The sequence below is a fragment of the Marmota monax genome, unplaced genomic scaffold (assembly GCF_021218885.2).
Source record: "Marmota monax isolate L192 unplaced genomic scaffold, Marmota_monax_Labrador192_F-V1.1 WCK01_AAM20220418_F8-fsc00061, whole genome shotgun sequence".
NCBI classification, from domain to species: Eukaryota; Metazoa; Chordata; class Mammalia; order Rodentia; family Sciuridae; genus Marmota; species Marmota monax.
In genome coordinates this window covers 16869437-16885195 of record NW_026695230.1, presented here as the reverse complement: position 1 = coordinate 16885195, position 15759 = coordinate 16869437, and the positions used below count along the sequence as shown (strand labels likewise).

Here is a 15759-nt window from a genome sequence, read left to right as displayed (position 1 = left end):
GTGCTTTCTTGAGCCTACAACCACTGGTATTTTTTTCATGAGACTGCCCAAGTACTGACTGGCCTATCCCATGGGCATAAAGGTTCATTAGCACTATATTCAGGGCTGACTAGTACTGGGGTTGGAAAGGTCCTCCCAGATGTGGGAAGCAGGGCTTTATCAGTGATAATCTCTGACTTGATTGCTTGAAACTTGTTCACATCCCTCTTAAAATATGAAAACTATGACTAGGATGGTAAGTTGACAAACCAATCATTAATAAACTTGGATTACAAAGGATGTGATTTCTAGCCCAATACGTATTTCTTGGAATAGATTTTCATCCAAATCCCAATTGCAGTTGTAATTTAGTACTTAACAGAAAATGCCACACAATTTGCAAATACAGTTAATCAAAATCACCAGATGTATTCTTTTAGTTCAAGTAAATACTCCCGTTATTATCCTATGATCAGACAGCCTCTGGGACTGAAATAAGTTGAAAGCAGTTACATTGAAGGCAAAATGAGCGGCATCTGAACTAAAAGGCTTATTTGGGCCTTCTGTGGTTGGAGCCTTTTGCCCCTGTTTTCTCCCACCCGCACCGCCAGACAGTAATGCCCTCGCGCTACTGCCCCAGAGCTCAGAAGCGGCTCCCTTTGGGCCCCGCCCCCCAACCACTTCCTGTGTGAAAATCTAATTCTGGGGACCGTGTCGGACCAGACCGGAAACACAGCTAGTCACTTCCGATAGAGGGTGGAGCCAGCCTGCTTTGCTGAAACACTGGTTTTTCCTGGGCAAGGCGGGAAGATTTAACTCATCGGAGTTCCCTTCAGGGCACTTACGAACAGAAGGTGTGGTATTTTTGTGCAGTTTTCAAAAAGGGACTTTACAAACCCCAAGAGTGTTTCAGTTGCCTTAAAAGATGATTGTTACATCTTTTAAGCTAAAAAAGAAAACGCTCGTCTGGAAATGTTCTATAAGAACGTAAAAGGAATTTCCTTTACTGAGCTTTGGAAAGCAAGGGAGGAAGATGGTGTTTTGGTAGTCGCTTTTAAACCAAATGCATATTTCATGTTAAAAATGACATAAATGAACAAAAAATAATTTAGAAAGCTTACAGAAATTAATGAAAAGTAATGTTTTTTCTCCAGTTTTCAGGGCGTCTTTTACGATCTCCACAGGCAAATGAATTTAAGAATTTTTAGAATGCATATCACTACATCTGGTTGTAGAAACTATAATTTTGTGTACCACTCCGAGGTAAAAATATAGGTTAAGTTGTATATTTTATTGCTGGCTTTATTTTATATACCAATTTTTATTGTATTTTCACTCCCACTTTAAATTGTTTTAAGTACCATTTATATATTCCTGTAAGTTACTTGTACAAGACAAGTAATACACATGTGATATAAAGAGGGTTTTTAAACAAAAATTTAACTGAGGGACCTGGGGGTGTAACTTAGTGGTAGAGTGCCTAGTACTGTGAGGTCCTAGGTTCAATCTCCAGCACCACCAAAGGGCGGTGGGGGGGAGGTGTGTGCTGTGAATGTAATTAGGCTTATTTGGGGGAATGCTCTAATTCCAGACTATCCAGTGTGAATCACAACACTCCTTCAGAACACTTTTTGGTTTTTGTCATAATCATATGGGGGAAGCTACCAGGGATGCTAAATGTTCTGCAATATGTGGGTTGGTCCTTCACAACAAACATACAACTTAGAATTTAAATTCCATTTACAGGTTAGGAAGGTCTCCCCAAGGCTAGGGATGTGGCTCAAGTAGTAGCACGCTTGCCTGGCATACATGAGGCACTGGGCTCGATCCTTAGCACCACAAAGAAATAAAATAAGGATATTGTGTCCACCTAAAAGCTAAAAAATAAATATTTTTTAAAAAAAAGGTCTCCCCACCCAGAGATTTTATATACTTTCCAGTTTTCTATGATTCCAGGGTAATCTTGTACATTACAAAGTGCAGGCATGGAGATTGAAGCAAGAGGATTATAAATTTGAGGCCAGCCTCAGCAACTTAGCAAGGCCCTAAGCAATTTAACAAGACGCTGTCTTTTGAAATAAAAAGTCTGGGTAGCTCAATAATAAAATCACCCCTGGGTTAAATCCTCAGTACTCACACACAAAAAAATATTGATTTCAGAAAACTCCTTTGAGCAAAATCAGATATGATTGCTAATACAGCATACTTGCCTACATAATATGCAACTCATATTCACAGTGATTCTATGTATAGGTTTAGAGATGTAACTTCATTGTATCTTCTAGTACAGGTGTGCCCAAGCATTTACATATTTATTTTAAAACAAATTACTTTCTTTTTATTTCTCTTCTTATAGTTAAAAAAGTTGTGTTGTCTATGGATTTCATTTCAGGACAATGAAGAGGTGAGTTACAGTACTTGCTATTTGGAAGAAAAAAAATTGGATCTATAGGGTTGAGTCCTTGGTTTAGGGGTCTAGAGATTGTATGAAAGCAGAACTTGGAAAGAGGACTTGAACACTTTTTGTGAACTCCAAACTAGACCAACTGTATTCAAGCCCTTCCCCATAAAGCTGTGCCTTGCCCATAGTGATGACTCTAGCAAGCCACTGTATGCCAATGTCCATTTTCTAAGTTAGGATAAGAGCTTCAGCCACAGGAGGAAGGAGACATGCCCTTCTGGCATTCACCCAGGGTTGATAGACTATTTTTAAGATGTTTCAAACTTTACAAAAAACAATAATAATTTGCACCTCTGTCTTGTCATCTGATCACATGTCTGAAGGTACTTTAGGGTCACATAAAAAGGGGTTGGAGGTGGGCATGCTGGCACAAGTCTGTAATCCCAGTGGTTCTGAAGGCTGAGGCAGGAAGATCAAGAATTCAAAGCCAGCCTCAGCAAAAGCATGGCACTTAGCAACTCAGTGAGACCCTGTCTCTAAATAAAATACAAAATAGGGCTGGGGATGTGGCTCACTCTGGTTGAGTCCTGTGAGTTCATTCCTCAGTACCAAAAAAAAAAAAAAAAAAAAAGACAGGGTTAGGGAGAAAGAGCAAGAACACCTTTGGGGAACCAGATATTTATTTTTATTAAGGAATCATCCTCTGTCATGAAGCCCAGGCTGAGTTAACAGTGATGAGTACTGGGGTTTGCTACACACTACTATGAATTTTCTAGTTAGTCCTTTTTTTTTTTTTTTCCCTTATGCTGGGGATTGAACCCAGGGCCTTGTGCATTCCAGGCAAGCACTCTGCCAACTGAGCTCCTCCCCCAGCCCGTAGTTAATCCCTCTTATTTCTCATCCTCAACTGAAAACCCAGATTTATGAGGCCTCAATCCCTCCCTTTCTATTCCTGGCAAATGCTAAGGCCAATTTTGTAGGAAGCTTTTTCCAGAGAAGGTGATTTTGTCTCCTCAGAAGACACTTAACTTGGCTTTATGATTCCCATTCTAGGGACAGGCTGGGACCTGTGTAGGTGTCAGTGGAGATGAGGGAAGAAAGAAAACTCCTGATTAAATAGGCTATGGTGGAAGGTTACAAAACCTTCACAGTTCAATCCTACCAGACCCAAACCCAGAATCAGTGAAGAGAGTTCCATAAATGCCTCATCTTGGGCATTTTCAAGGTCTCTACTTTCTATTTTCAAGGTCTTGGTGGATAGAGAGCCTAAGTCACCATTTTCCCCCACCCTGCTTCTTTCCTTCCTCTTCATGGAATATACTAGGACTTTCTGGATGCAAAAGAGGGTTCCGAAGGAAAAACTATTCACAGAATGACATGGAAGCATCACAGGCAATGGGTCAAGGGTATGAGCCACCCCAGGGTTGGCAATGGTTGTCAGGATACCCAATGGTGTCTTAAGGGCTTCAGAATGAATACCAAAATGTTAAGATTCACCTAATGATAGAGGCAGAGGGCAAGAAGTATTATTTCCATCACTGGAAACACTCTATTTGAGTCTGAAAAGTAGGCTACTGGAGAGGGAAGCCGAAGGAGAACAATGTAAGACCTGTCATACAACCAGGCCAAGAGAACTCTATATCAGGGGTGGTCAGTGACCCATAATAAAACTAACCCCTTATCAAGTGCTCAGCTTCCTTGATGGTATTTCATCCCTGATCGACCTGTCTCAGCCCATTCCCAGAAGAGACAACTCCAGATAATAAAGCCAAGGAACACATGGGCTCTTGGGCCCAAATGACTGTACATTGTTTATTGAGAACACCTGTAGATGGTGGGAAGGAGGGATGCCCTGTACCGCATCATGGCCACCACTGACTGGGAGCCAGGCCCAGAGAGCACAGGCAGAGCTGGGGGCTGGGCTTCCCACGACTCACTGACCATCTCTGAGGGGAGGAGGAACAAGAGAGAACCAGGCCCAAGAGCCTGATGCCATGTTGCAAATGGAAAATGAATGGCCTTTGCCTTTCAAAAACAGAGGCTTAGGGGAGGGGGACTACTAGAAAAAAATATAAAACTCTAAGATTACAAAAAAAAAAAAAAAGTCCTCCTGTACATCATAACAAGATAGCACTCGCTCTCCAGAGCCCAAGACTGGCAGCAGGGGCCCCAGGCAGGCAGGCCAAAAGCCTCCAGGGAAGATCAGTGGTTTGGCTGAGACAGTCAGCTGCACATAATTGGCCAGTCACCAGCACCCAGCAAAACTCCATCCATGCTCAGACAGGGCAGGAAAGCACCCGGCCACTTGGGAATATACAAATATTTATCAGATTCTCTTTGCTTGTTACAAAAACAGTTAAAAGAAAGCTTACAGCAGATTATTTACAAACAGTATCCTGGGATATGGTGAAGGCACAGGTGGGCTGGCTTGGAGGTGGGTCTGTGGGAGCAGAGCAGACGCAGTAGCCCAGAAAGTCCCAGGCTGGGCCCTCTCCCTAGGCTCCAGGTTCTGCAAGGCATTGGACTCTGCTACTGGAAAAGGGGTTTAATTCTTTTTATGAAGAAACTTCATTTTGTTGCCTGTGGGCCAGAGAGGGCAATAGTAAGAATATTAAATGATATTTCTTCCAACCTCATTCCCACTCCTTGCAACCCTACCCTTACCAGTAAGAAACAATTAGAAAAACTACAGTACAGCTATGATAGCTCTCATCAGTGTAGTGAAAACATTCCAAAATAAGGGCACCAAGTATTAATCACTGTGTGGCTTTGGGAAAGTCACTTCACCTGCCTGGCCTCAATTTCCCTTTAAACTGAGAGATGCTATTATTCTGTGATCTAGCTGGCTGAGCTTCTTGATGTGGTGGAGATTTACTGGAAGGGCAAAGCTCATTGGTCCTAACAATCCTCATATTCACACAGGAAGTCAAGCATCCTAAAAGACTTAGGTGATAATCCTTGGTTTCTCTTTGTTCTAAAGTTTGGTAAGTCTTGGGCTAAATGCCCTTGGAGTAATGGCTGGGAACCTTCTCTTCATTCCCCAAGATATTTCTTCCTGTTCTCTATGGCACTACATAAATACCTGTTGTCACTAATTTAGAGTGTTTGGGGATGCAGATGCTCTCCCTCCTTGATGAATATCTATATCATTTATCTACTTACCCAAACCTCGGAGAAACTTATTCATTCCACTTTGCTCAGTATCAGGGAGCTCCTCTAAGTACTGTTCTACTCGCTGCTCAAAGAGACCTGGTTAAGAGAAGAAATAGGAACATGGAAAAGAACAGTCACTGGAAGTCTGTATGATGAACCATGGGTCAGATATGCCAAAAGAGAAGTAAAGCATCTGGGATTATAATTCATAAGAACATTTTATCAGAATTCAGACTGGCTCATCTAAAATATTATAAGTAGCATCTCATAGATGTTCTCTACTGACAGCAAGAAAACCCTCCATAGCCTGCCTGGGGTGCACATTATGGTGAAGATCCTGTTCTACATTTCAGAGCAGCCCACAGTGGAAATCTCTAGCTTCTTACAATTCTACCATGTTGTTCCCAACAGTTTTGTTAAACTAAATAGGTAGTATCAGTGGACAGAAGAAATAATATCCATTGAGGTTAGATATGAAGTCTTGAGGTTAAAAAAAAATGTTAGAGAGATGCTAAAATAACTAGAGACAGATAACCATCTAGCCTTGAATGGGGACTCCCAACAACCTAACACAGCTAGTCTAATTATCTCTAAAGAAATTCCTAACCCCTGGGTCTTCAGAAGTTTCCAAATTTCTTAACCTGGTTCTTTTCTCTGAACAAGATAGCTATCTGAGCAATCAGTGTCAGGATGCTCCTAGGTGGAGCATTTGTAATCCCACTATCTAGCCACATGGCTCCCATCTGTGCACAGCCTTGTGAAAAGCATTTACTGGGACAGGGAAAGAAGAGAACCCCTTGAAAATTTCTATCAGAAGAAAAAAAGTCCGACCCTAGCTGACATCCAAGAGCTTCCATCACAGTAGCTAGTTATTCAGCTTTGCTGGCAAAAATAGTTTAGAGAAGAAGGCCCATAACCCCCATCCCAAGCTCCTCTGGCCTTACCCTTTGCCCGACATTTCCTTAGCTCCCTGTCTTGGATGAAGCCAGCAAACATTTGAGACTCCATAAAAACTTCGAGAAACCGGCGGATGCTTTTGGAGGCTACAGACTTGCGGAAGGCCTCACGCTGAAAGGCCCTCTCCCCTTTCTCACTCTGGGTCAGAAAGAGGGAGTAGTGCCCAATAGTTTCCACAAAGAACCGGATAAACACCTCTGACACAAGCCCATTGAGGGTATTACATTCTGGAAGGGAAAAAACAAATCTTGAGGTTCAGGCTGAGAGCTATAGGGCCTCCCAATCTCTAGTTGGTGTAGTCTCCCTCTCCCCAACAAAACTTCCAGCCAACACCACTTATCTGTTCTTTTTTTTTAATTTATTTATTTTTCTATCTATTTATTTACTTATTTTATGTGGTTCTGAGGATCAAGCCCAGTGCCTCACACATGCTAGGCAAGCACTCTACCACTGAGCCACAACCCCAGCCCCCACTTATCTGTTCTTGAAACTCTCTAGTGCTCACAGGCTGTGAACTACCCCTGAGCTCTTTGAGGTCATAAATTGTACTTCAGCAAATGCTTGCAAATGAATGAAAGTAGAAATCAGAGATTACAGCATCACTTTCCCCACATCCCTCACTTTAAGTGATTTTCCTGGCTTCCCATGAAGAGGAAGTTCCTTCCATCTCCTGCAGTGGCTTATGGCAAGCTGAAGAGGAGGACCAATTAGTTTCCTATCAGCCAAAAGAGACTCTGTTGTTGCCATGTCTTTGGATTTTCCTTCCAAAACCTCCTGGAGTAGAAAAGGTACTAGAGTGAGACCAAGGTCCTACACTTGGAGCCTTATTAGCCAGAAAGGTCTGGTACAGACCAGAGCCAGATCTGCCAGGGAAGCCTTCTCACCATCATCGGAGTCACTGTCTGAGTCCTGGGAGATGAGTTCATTCTTCCGCTCTAGAGCCTGCTCCAGAGCTGCTTGTAACTTCCTAGGTAACAACGTGTCTTCATCATCCATCTGCAGGAGAAGGAAGACACAGAGATAATAATCACAGCTGAGATTGATGAATATTTACTGTATGTTAAGTTTGTACAAAAACTTAAATATAAAATTCCATTTAATTCTCCCAATAACTCCAATACTATATTATCAGCCTCATTTTATGATGAGAAACTAAAGCACAGAAATGTCAGAAACATGCCCAGGTTACAAAGATTAAAAAATATCAGAAAAAGGGCCAGGGATGTGGCTCAGTGGTGAAGTGCTTGCCTAGCATGAGAAAGGTCCTGGGTTAAATCCCCAGTACTAAAAAAAAAAAAAAAAAAAAGACAAGCAATTTAATTGCCAGGTGCAGTGGTGCACACCTATAATCCCAGTGCCTCAGGAGGCTGAAGCAGGAGAATCACAAGTTCAAAACTAGCCTTAGCAACTTAGGCTCTAAGCAATTTAGTGAGACCCTGTCTCCAAAAAGAAAGAAAGAAAAAAGACTGGGGATGTGGCTCAGTGCTTAAGCACCTAAGCATCCCTGGGCTCAATCCGTAAAAGAAAAAAAAATGACAGAGCTCATCATGGCCAAAATCAATGTTTCTCCATCTCTTCAGGTGTAAAGTACAGTGAGCTCAAGAAAGGGCGACTGGCCCAACCTGCGTCTTTATATGAGGCTGGGCTGTCATTCCTGTCTACATTCTGGTTCAGTGTCCATATATTGATATCTTGCACCTGGGAATCCTCAGCTCTATCAGTGGAATGTAATAATAGACTGTCCAATCCCAGAGGAGACACACTGAGGTATGTTCCTTATAGAAAGCCAGTAGGATTACCATGAATAATAAAGGCTTTCTACAGTTATCAACAATGATTGCAAACTTGAAATTACAAAGCAAACTCTAGTGATCTGTGTAATCCCCAACAACATTTTAAGGCAGGTATTATCACCATCTCTGCTTTGCAGATGAGAGCACTGGCTCAGAGAAGTTCAGAGGCCTGTCCAAGACCATGTGGCTCAAAGGTGGCAGAGCCCAGAGGTCAAGTCTTCAGACTCCCAGGCCCTGTTGTTCACACTTCCATACTGCCTTCCAGAAGCTAATGATGCCAACCAGAAAGGCTTGCTGAGGTCAAGATCAACTTCTCCAGGCCCTGTCTACTGTGAGTATAGAGCCTGGAGCTCAGCAGACAGACTGTGAAGGTTGAGTTGCATGATGGTGCAGGATGCTTCGGAGCCTGAGTCTGACAAGCACCCAGCCAAGGGTAGGCACTGTCTGCATTGCATTGCTCTTACCTGTCGGATGAACCGGTCAGATCCCAGATTCACCATCAGTGCCTGAGAAAAGGAGTCATTAGTGGCAGTGGTTCAGGGAATAAGTCCTGCAATGCCCTCTGCCAAGCCTCCAGACCCCCCCCCCCCCGCACCCCCAAATATTCCCAGGGTCAGATGTCAGGAATAGTTCCAGCAGGGATAAACCTCCAGGCAAGAGAGGACAAGAACTTGGATAGAGAAGCCTAGAGGCCACAAGTTCCTAGTAGTCTTTCTCCCTTCCCCCTCTGTTCTCCTAGGGCTTTGTTCCTTCCCCCCACAACCCTTCCCCCCAACTGGTTCCCTAGGTAGCCCACCTCCTCCACAGGCAGCTCCTTCAGTTTGGGGAGGGAGCTGGAGAGCAGGCCAACCAGGAAGGGGGTGGGACAGCAGACGATGTCAATCATGGAGGCCGGGAGGACAGGAATGAAGGTGTGCTGCCAGGAGAAGGGGTAGAGCAAGGCCACCACCGCATGGGAACAGCTGGACAGGGTACTAATGGACAGACAGACAGAACACCTGAGCCCAGGCCCAGCACTTTAGGAAAAGGGTAATTAGAGCCTGCTGGGAGCTCAGGACACATTTTGATGTTAAACCTCCCAGTGTAACAAAAATGCTAATGGGATTCAGGGGTCTGAGTCAGCCCCTAAAAGTGGAGAAGCCGTGCCTACCCATTACTAAGGGCTTCAAGGACACTGGTGCTACTCTTTTTGGGGACTCTCTCTTGCATACATGTACACACACACAAAGGGCCACCCAGATGCACAAGTAGGCCTGAGCTGGTGGATTTATCAGCGCAAGACGGGGAGTACAAAGGGTAACATGGGCAAGAGTTCATCACAAATTAATAGTCTGTAAGACCCAGAAGGTCTTGCAGAGGTCATCATACCAGTTCCACATTTCAAAGCTGGGGCCAGAGATATCAGGGTCAGTTTGATCATAAGTGGAAGAACTGGGACACAACCTGTTTTGCTATTTCCAAGCCCAACACTACTACTGCTCTGCCCTCTTACTTTCCACTCCTCCCGATGACAATCATCTGACTGAGGAGGGCGTGCAGAGAAATCAGAAGGTAAGGTTCGTACCATTCTTGGCAGGCTAAAGGTACCCATTCCCCTCTTTCCTCTCAGGTCCCTATAAGGTCATCCCTCTCCTGCCCTGGAGGGGGCTCCACACCCACAGGGATACTAGTCAAGCTGAATAACCAATGAGAGACAGAAGTGGGACTGGGTGCACAGAAGTGGGACTGTGCACAAGTAGGTACACAGTCCCCACAAGTGCTGAGGACTGGTGTGGGGATCCAGTAAAGACAGAAAAAACACTGGCCTCAAGGGCCCCCATCACTTAGTAGGAAAGTCAAAGATCATCCCTTAAAAGCAAGATCCCCATCTCATTAAAAAAACAAAACAACAACAAGGAAAAAAAAAACCTCCCTCTTAGGGCCCATATGACAGATGAGGACACAGGGTCCTATAGTCCGGCTCATTTTCAAACATGATACTACCTCTGCATCACTGACCCCACCTATCAGACATAAAAGCCCTGGCTACCTGAGCAGCTGTGGTAGGACTCTCACTCTTTACTTTTAACTACCACCAGAGAGGGAACCTGGATCTCATCTATGAAAAAAACAAACCCCTTTTTCTAGAAGGACCTCTATATATTCACAAATGCTTGTCAGCCAGGGCCTTGCATGGCTGTCCTGCCCCCCTTTGGACACCTAAAATACTACTTGGTCTATAGACAGAGACACATGTCCTGGCTTGATAGCCTCTACCCTAGAGAAAGCATGAGAGTCATCTGGAAAGACCTGGAAAAGGGCAATCAGGGGCTGAGGTTGTAGCTCAGTGGTAAAGCACTCATCTAGCACATAAAAGGTTCCTCAGCACCACATAAAAATAAATAAAATAAATAAATAAATAAAGATATTGTGTCCATCTACAACTGAAAATAAAAGGCGGGGGGGGGGGGGCTATCAGGCTCAGAGGACACACTGATCCCCACAATCCCCTCCAAGGAGCCAAAAGCTTGGAGGCAAAAGGTTTCATAAAACCTCTAGGGCCAATTAATGCAAAACCATCTTCCCACAAATATATCAGAACAATTCCAGAGTGATAAAGGACTTGTGGAAAACCTAAAATGTGGACATGAGCTGCATTAGCTGGCTAGACCTACCACAGTTCAGCCTCCATATTCCATCATATCACAGGGCTGCCCACCCTTCCCCAGTCTAATCAGGTAGACCAAAATGAGGAGAACAAACATCTTTTCTAAGACCCAGGACAGGCAGAACTTGAAATGTTGACTGGACCAAGAACAGTACCCTGGAGTATTTTCCTTCTGGAATGGGCTCAGAGGCAGCTGCAACTACCGGAAACAATAGCTGTATTCAACAACCCTATGGGAGCTGAGCTATGGTGGGGGTGGCAGAGAGGAGGCTCAGCCCCAAGTGGGGGCAAAACCTTCAGGAAAGGAAACCTCAAAGTCCAGGCTCTGTTAGGGCCACTACAGTCTGGCCAGGCCCAAGCACCATAGCTGGGTAGCCAGGGGCCTTGTGACTGACAATGAACATGCCCCAGAAAGAAGAGGCAGGGGTTTCCAGGCGCTGCTATACCCAGCTGATTCCAGCTGCTAGGATGGGTCCCTCCACAAAGACCTGACGGGCCATGAAACACCTAGACCATGGAATACAGAAGCACTGAGGCTGACAGATCATGTGAAGGGCACTGTCCTAGACCCTGGCTATTTCTGAGTCAGCAGCTCTAGCTTTCTTCCTTTATTTTCCTGGGATGAGGACCTGGGTTCCTGCCCCCATTCCCTCTGAAAGCAACTAGAAAACCATTTCTCCTGTTCTTCTCAGTTACCCCCTCATAAATACAGAAGGAAATATCCCAGGGATTTGGGACTTAATGGGGGACAAGCCAGGAAGAGAATTTTTCTTCACTACCTTCATCTCAGCACCTGATACATGATATGGCATATTGCAGGTAGCTTACTGTCTAAATGACTGAATGAATTCTACCACTTTAGAGAAACCAGTGCTTGTGATAAGAGTCTGACAAAAAGAACACACAGCATCGCCAACATTGTATCCTCTTCCTGCCTGCCCACCCCCCACACACTTTTTTTTAAAGCTCAGCTACTATGAAGGTTTCTGTCTTCTTCCTTCCTTGAATACTTCATGTTCAGTGACTATCCACTTCTGCCACCCCTCCCATGGTCTCAATCAGACCTCTACCTTTAAAATCACAAATGACAACACTGTGGACCAAGACTTATGATCCACCAGTTATTTCCTTACTTCTCCTAAACCAGCTCCCCCTAGCTCCCTGGTACCTCCAGTCCCTGGACATCTTTGCCCCAGTCTGGTTGGCCAACCTTCTGCAATCATCCTCAATGCATTCACCTCATCCTTCTCCCCCAAGACTCAGCCCTGGGCCATTCCATTCCACTGCCTGTTCCAGGTACACCTCAATCAGCTCCTCACTGACTAGCTCAACACTCTTCATACAACAGCTCTTTCTAGAGTTCACCACCCTCCTCAGCCTATCTCCCACAAAGGTGCCCCTTGTTTCCCACCAGAGGGAATGTGGCCATCAGTCAGAAATCTCCATTTCTTACTCTTTTCCATATAAATATATCTGCAGCTGTGCATTTGTAGCTGCTGCAAAGAAGTGTCTTTCTTCTTCCTCAGGCCAAGTACTCCACTGGGTTCTGAATCATGCCATCTTTTGTGATCTCCAACGCTGCTGCTTCAACCATCCTCTCTTCCCAGGTTTGCGAACTTTTCTCTATTTGGATTTTAACACACACACACACCCCACACACCAATGCTACAGTATGGCACACAACTAGGACTGGTAATCTCTTGAATTAATTAGTGGGTTGCCTCCTCCCTCTTCTTCCATGCCCTGCTGGGCCCTACCTGAGCTTATCTGCTACAAAAATGACCCGGCGCTCCAGCAGCAATGAGGCAAAGATTCGGATAAGCTGGCGCACACTGAGGCAGGTAAAAAGGCACTCAAAGTCCACATGCTCCAGCCGGGAGTCCATGGGCCGCCGCAGCTCTAACACCTGTGGGAGAACAAGAAAGAAGTGGGTGGAAGCAGGCTGGTTGAGGGGCACATGGCAGCTGTTGCCTTTCTCATCCTGTCCTTCCCAGGGTCCCAAAGCCCCCACCACTAAGCAATAAGGCCTGGTCTCCCCTCCCCTAAGGCTATAGCTCTGCTCACATAATATTCAAACACCAGCCTGCAGGCAAGAGAGTTAACTGTGAAAGTGGGGAGGCTCCAGAGATGGAACTAAGGGACACATACAGGATTTTAGGAAAGGGAGAGTTGACTGCTTTTACAGATAAAAAGAATGAGGACTCATCTGCACAGTCTTCCCCATCCTTTGCTCCTCTCCCCAAGCAAAGGTCTTGGCCCACATGCTAATCAGACACCACTATTCATCATTGCTCTTCAGGCCATAAGAAGAGCAACATCTCCACATCCCAGGATTCTGGTCTCAGCTATCTGTGGAAAGGCAATGCTGCTGTCCTTGTTGCCATTTCCCCTCCCTTTCCTGCTACAGCTTCCTTCCAGAGGCCATTCTGGCCTTTATCTCTATTATCCTAAGACTCATGCCAGGGACAAGGAAAACACAAGGGTTAGCTAGTCTAAAAACCTTGCCAGGAAGCAGGATTATCTTTATCAGGGCTGGGCCAGGCCTAGCTGTCCTCCCTGCAAAGTCTGTTTGTTCCAAGGTCAGTGCCACAGCTCTGGGGGGACTTCTCTGGGGGCAGTCATGGTCGTAAGGGGTAGCAAATGACCCCAGCTATGACAGTGGGAACAGCTACTAATACTGAGGCTGTGCCAAAGCAGCTGTGGCTGGGGTCTACCTAGTCTCATTCTTTGTTCTTCAGTGTCTGTGGGCAACAGGCTTCCTGAGAACTGGGGTGAAAAATTCAAATACCCTCTTATAGCCCTATGATATCAGCACTAACTCTTCTTTCTCCCCACCCTCTCTGGGTTAGGGATCAAACCCAGGGCCAAAAGTATGCTAGGCAGGCATGCTACCACTGCACCAGATATCCCCAGCAAGAGATAACTCTTTTTAAGGGGTATTTACCCCACGCCACCTCATTTGTTCCTTGAGGTCTAAGCAAATGAAAGAATTCTAACTCCTAGCTCAGTATTCATTCCTCTGAGCCCTAGAAAAGCAGCAAAATGGACACAAGTGGTTGCAATAATTGGTTTACATTGTTTCTTCTGCCAGATGGTGAATTCCCTGAAGGCCCAGTGACTAGTATGATGCTAGGGACACCCTAAGTGCTCAGTCAACATGGGCGGAAGGAATGCTCTACACCATGATTTTGCCAAAAGCCTCTATATCTTCTCCAGTCCCTGTCCCTCTATATCTTCTCCAGTCCCTGACCCCAGAAGTCCCTTCTGAGAGCCTCGTATGTAGCTCAATAAGCTCTGCTCTCCAGCACCCACCCACTCTCTCACTGTCCCAGAGTATCCAGGCCCTCCAGAAATCACCCAGAATGCTTATATGCCCTCTTTTCATTCATCCCTGCCCTCAAGGAGATCTTGAGATTACAATCCAGTGGAGCTGAGTGAACCTGAACAATCAATCACAGTCCTGAGGCTGGTGTTAGCATAGGGGAAAAGTTGCAGGGCATATAGGAAAGGCCCAAGGCCTGGGCTGGGGAGAGATAGTGAAGCATCTCAGAGCAAAGGCTGTTTGACTTAGACTCTGCAGAGAAAAGAAGGTGAGCTTCTTCTGAGCAAAATCAAGCAGCGTTCAGGAACCCTAAGTAATCCAAGTCAGAGAGATGAGAACAAGTCCCATGAGGCAGCTAGGCCAGATCCTGAAGAACTGCCAGGTACAACATTGGGCTGTCAGGGAAGGGACAGCTGTCCTACCCCCAGACCACTCATCAGGCCTAAAGTCCCTCTAATGGGAGGGCAGAGAAAAAGAAGCCATGAGAAAGACTGTCAGTGGGTATTTATCACTGCCCAACAAACCTATGTTTTTAATTGGTCCCTCTCCCACTCTCTGCAACAACTAACAACTCCTAGAATCCAACACCCACCTCTTACTCTCAAGAGGAGGACTGTCCTTTCTATTTTGAGAAAACAGGTAACATCAGATGAGAATCTAAAATTACAAATAACAGTCCTATCTTCCTCCCCTAATAAAAGTCATTTCCCCGGAAGAGTTAACCACTTGTGTCTTCTCAGTGTCGGTCTCATTGTCCCTGCTCTCTCCTATATCTTCCTCTAGCATCCAAGCAATCCTCCAGCATCTAAACAGTTGTCTTTAACAGATTCCCCTGGCTCCTCATTTCCTGTCACCTCCTGTCCCCCATTCCCTATTATCTCTTCACAGCCAACCACCTCAAAAAGTTGTCTATACACGCTAGGCACAGTGGCACATGCCTATAATCTCAACGGCTTCGAAGACTGAGGCAGGAAGATCACAAGTTCAAAGCCAGCCTCAGCAAAGCCCTAAGCAACTTAGCAAGACCCTGTCTCTAAATAAAATATATATAGGATTGAGGATATAGCTTAGTGGTTAAACACCCCCTGGGTTCATTTCCTAGTACCAAAAAAAAAAAAAAAAAAGAAAGAAAAAAAAGAAAAACTCACTCTACCCAGGCTTCTGGACCCCCACCCCCTTCTGAAATTCACTCCTGTCAGGCATTTTGCCATGCCTCATCCTGACCCCTGGTGGTATCAGACTCACGTGATCATTCCTCACTGGAGGACCTAGTCCTAGGATCTTTTCTCTGCCCTATCTATTACTCAGGCTTAAAAGTTTCCATTAACATTTATTCCCTATTTCCAATCAAACACTGGGTAATTGCTTCTAATTCTAACATATATTTCAAATCCATCTACTTTTCATTTATAGTCACTTTTCCAGTTCCACTCCTGGATCCAGGCTACTACCGTCTCTTGCCTATACTACCACAGCAGTATCCTAGCTGGTCTCCCTATGTTGTCAT

The 15759-nt window shown here is 45.1% G+C and overlaps 1 protein-coding gene across 20 annotated transcripts in view; it reads right to left on the bottom strand.

The window, feature by feature from the left end:
* Positions 1 to 4178: 4178 nt before the first annotated feature.
* Positions 4179 to 15759, bottom strand: part of Dennd2b (DENN domain containing 2B) — a 187130-nt gene continuing 175549 nt past the window's right edge. For all 20 annotated transcript variants that reach the window (XM_058576890.1, XM_058576895.1, XM_058576896.1 and 17 more), the window contains 7 exons: positions 12688 to 12836; positions 9080 to 9257; positions 8748 to 8789; positions 7375 to 7486; positions 6478 to 6717; positions 5543 to 5629; positions 4179 to 4960 (listed from right to left, as the gene is read on the bottom strand). In XM_058576890.1, coding sequence (XP_058432873.1) covers positions 4926 to 4960; positions 5543 to 5629; positions 6478 to 6717; positions 7375 to 7486; positions 8748 to 8789; positions 9080 to 9257; positions 12688 to 12836 — 843 coding nt within the window. In that variant the 3' untranslated portion in view covers positions 4179 to 4925. The remainder of the gene's footprint in view (positions 4961 to 5542; positions 5630 to 6477; positions 6718 to 7374; positions 7487 to 8747; positions 8790 to 9079; positions 9258 to 12687; positions 12837 to 15759) is intronic.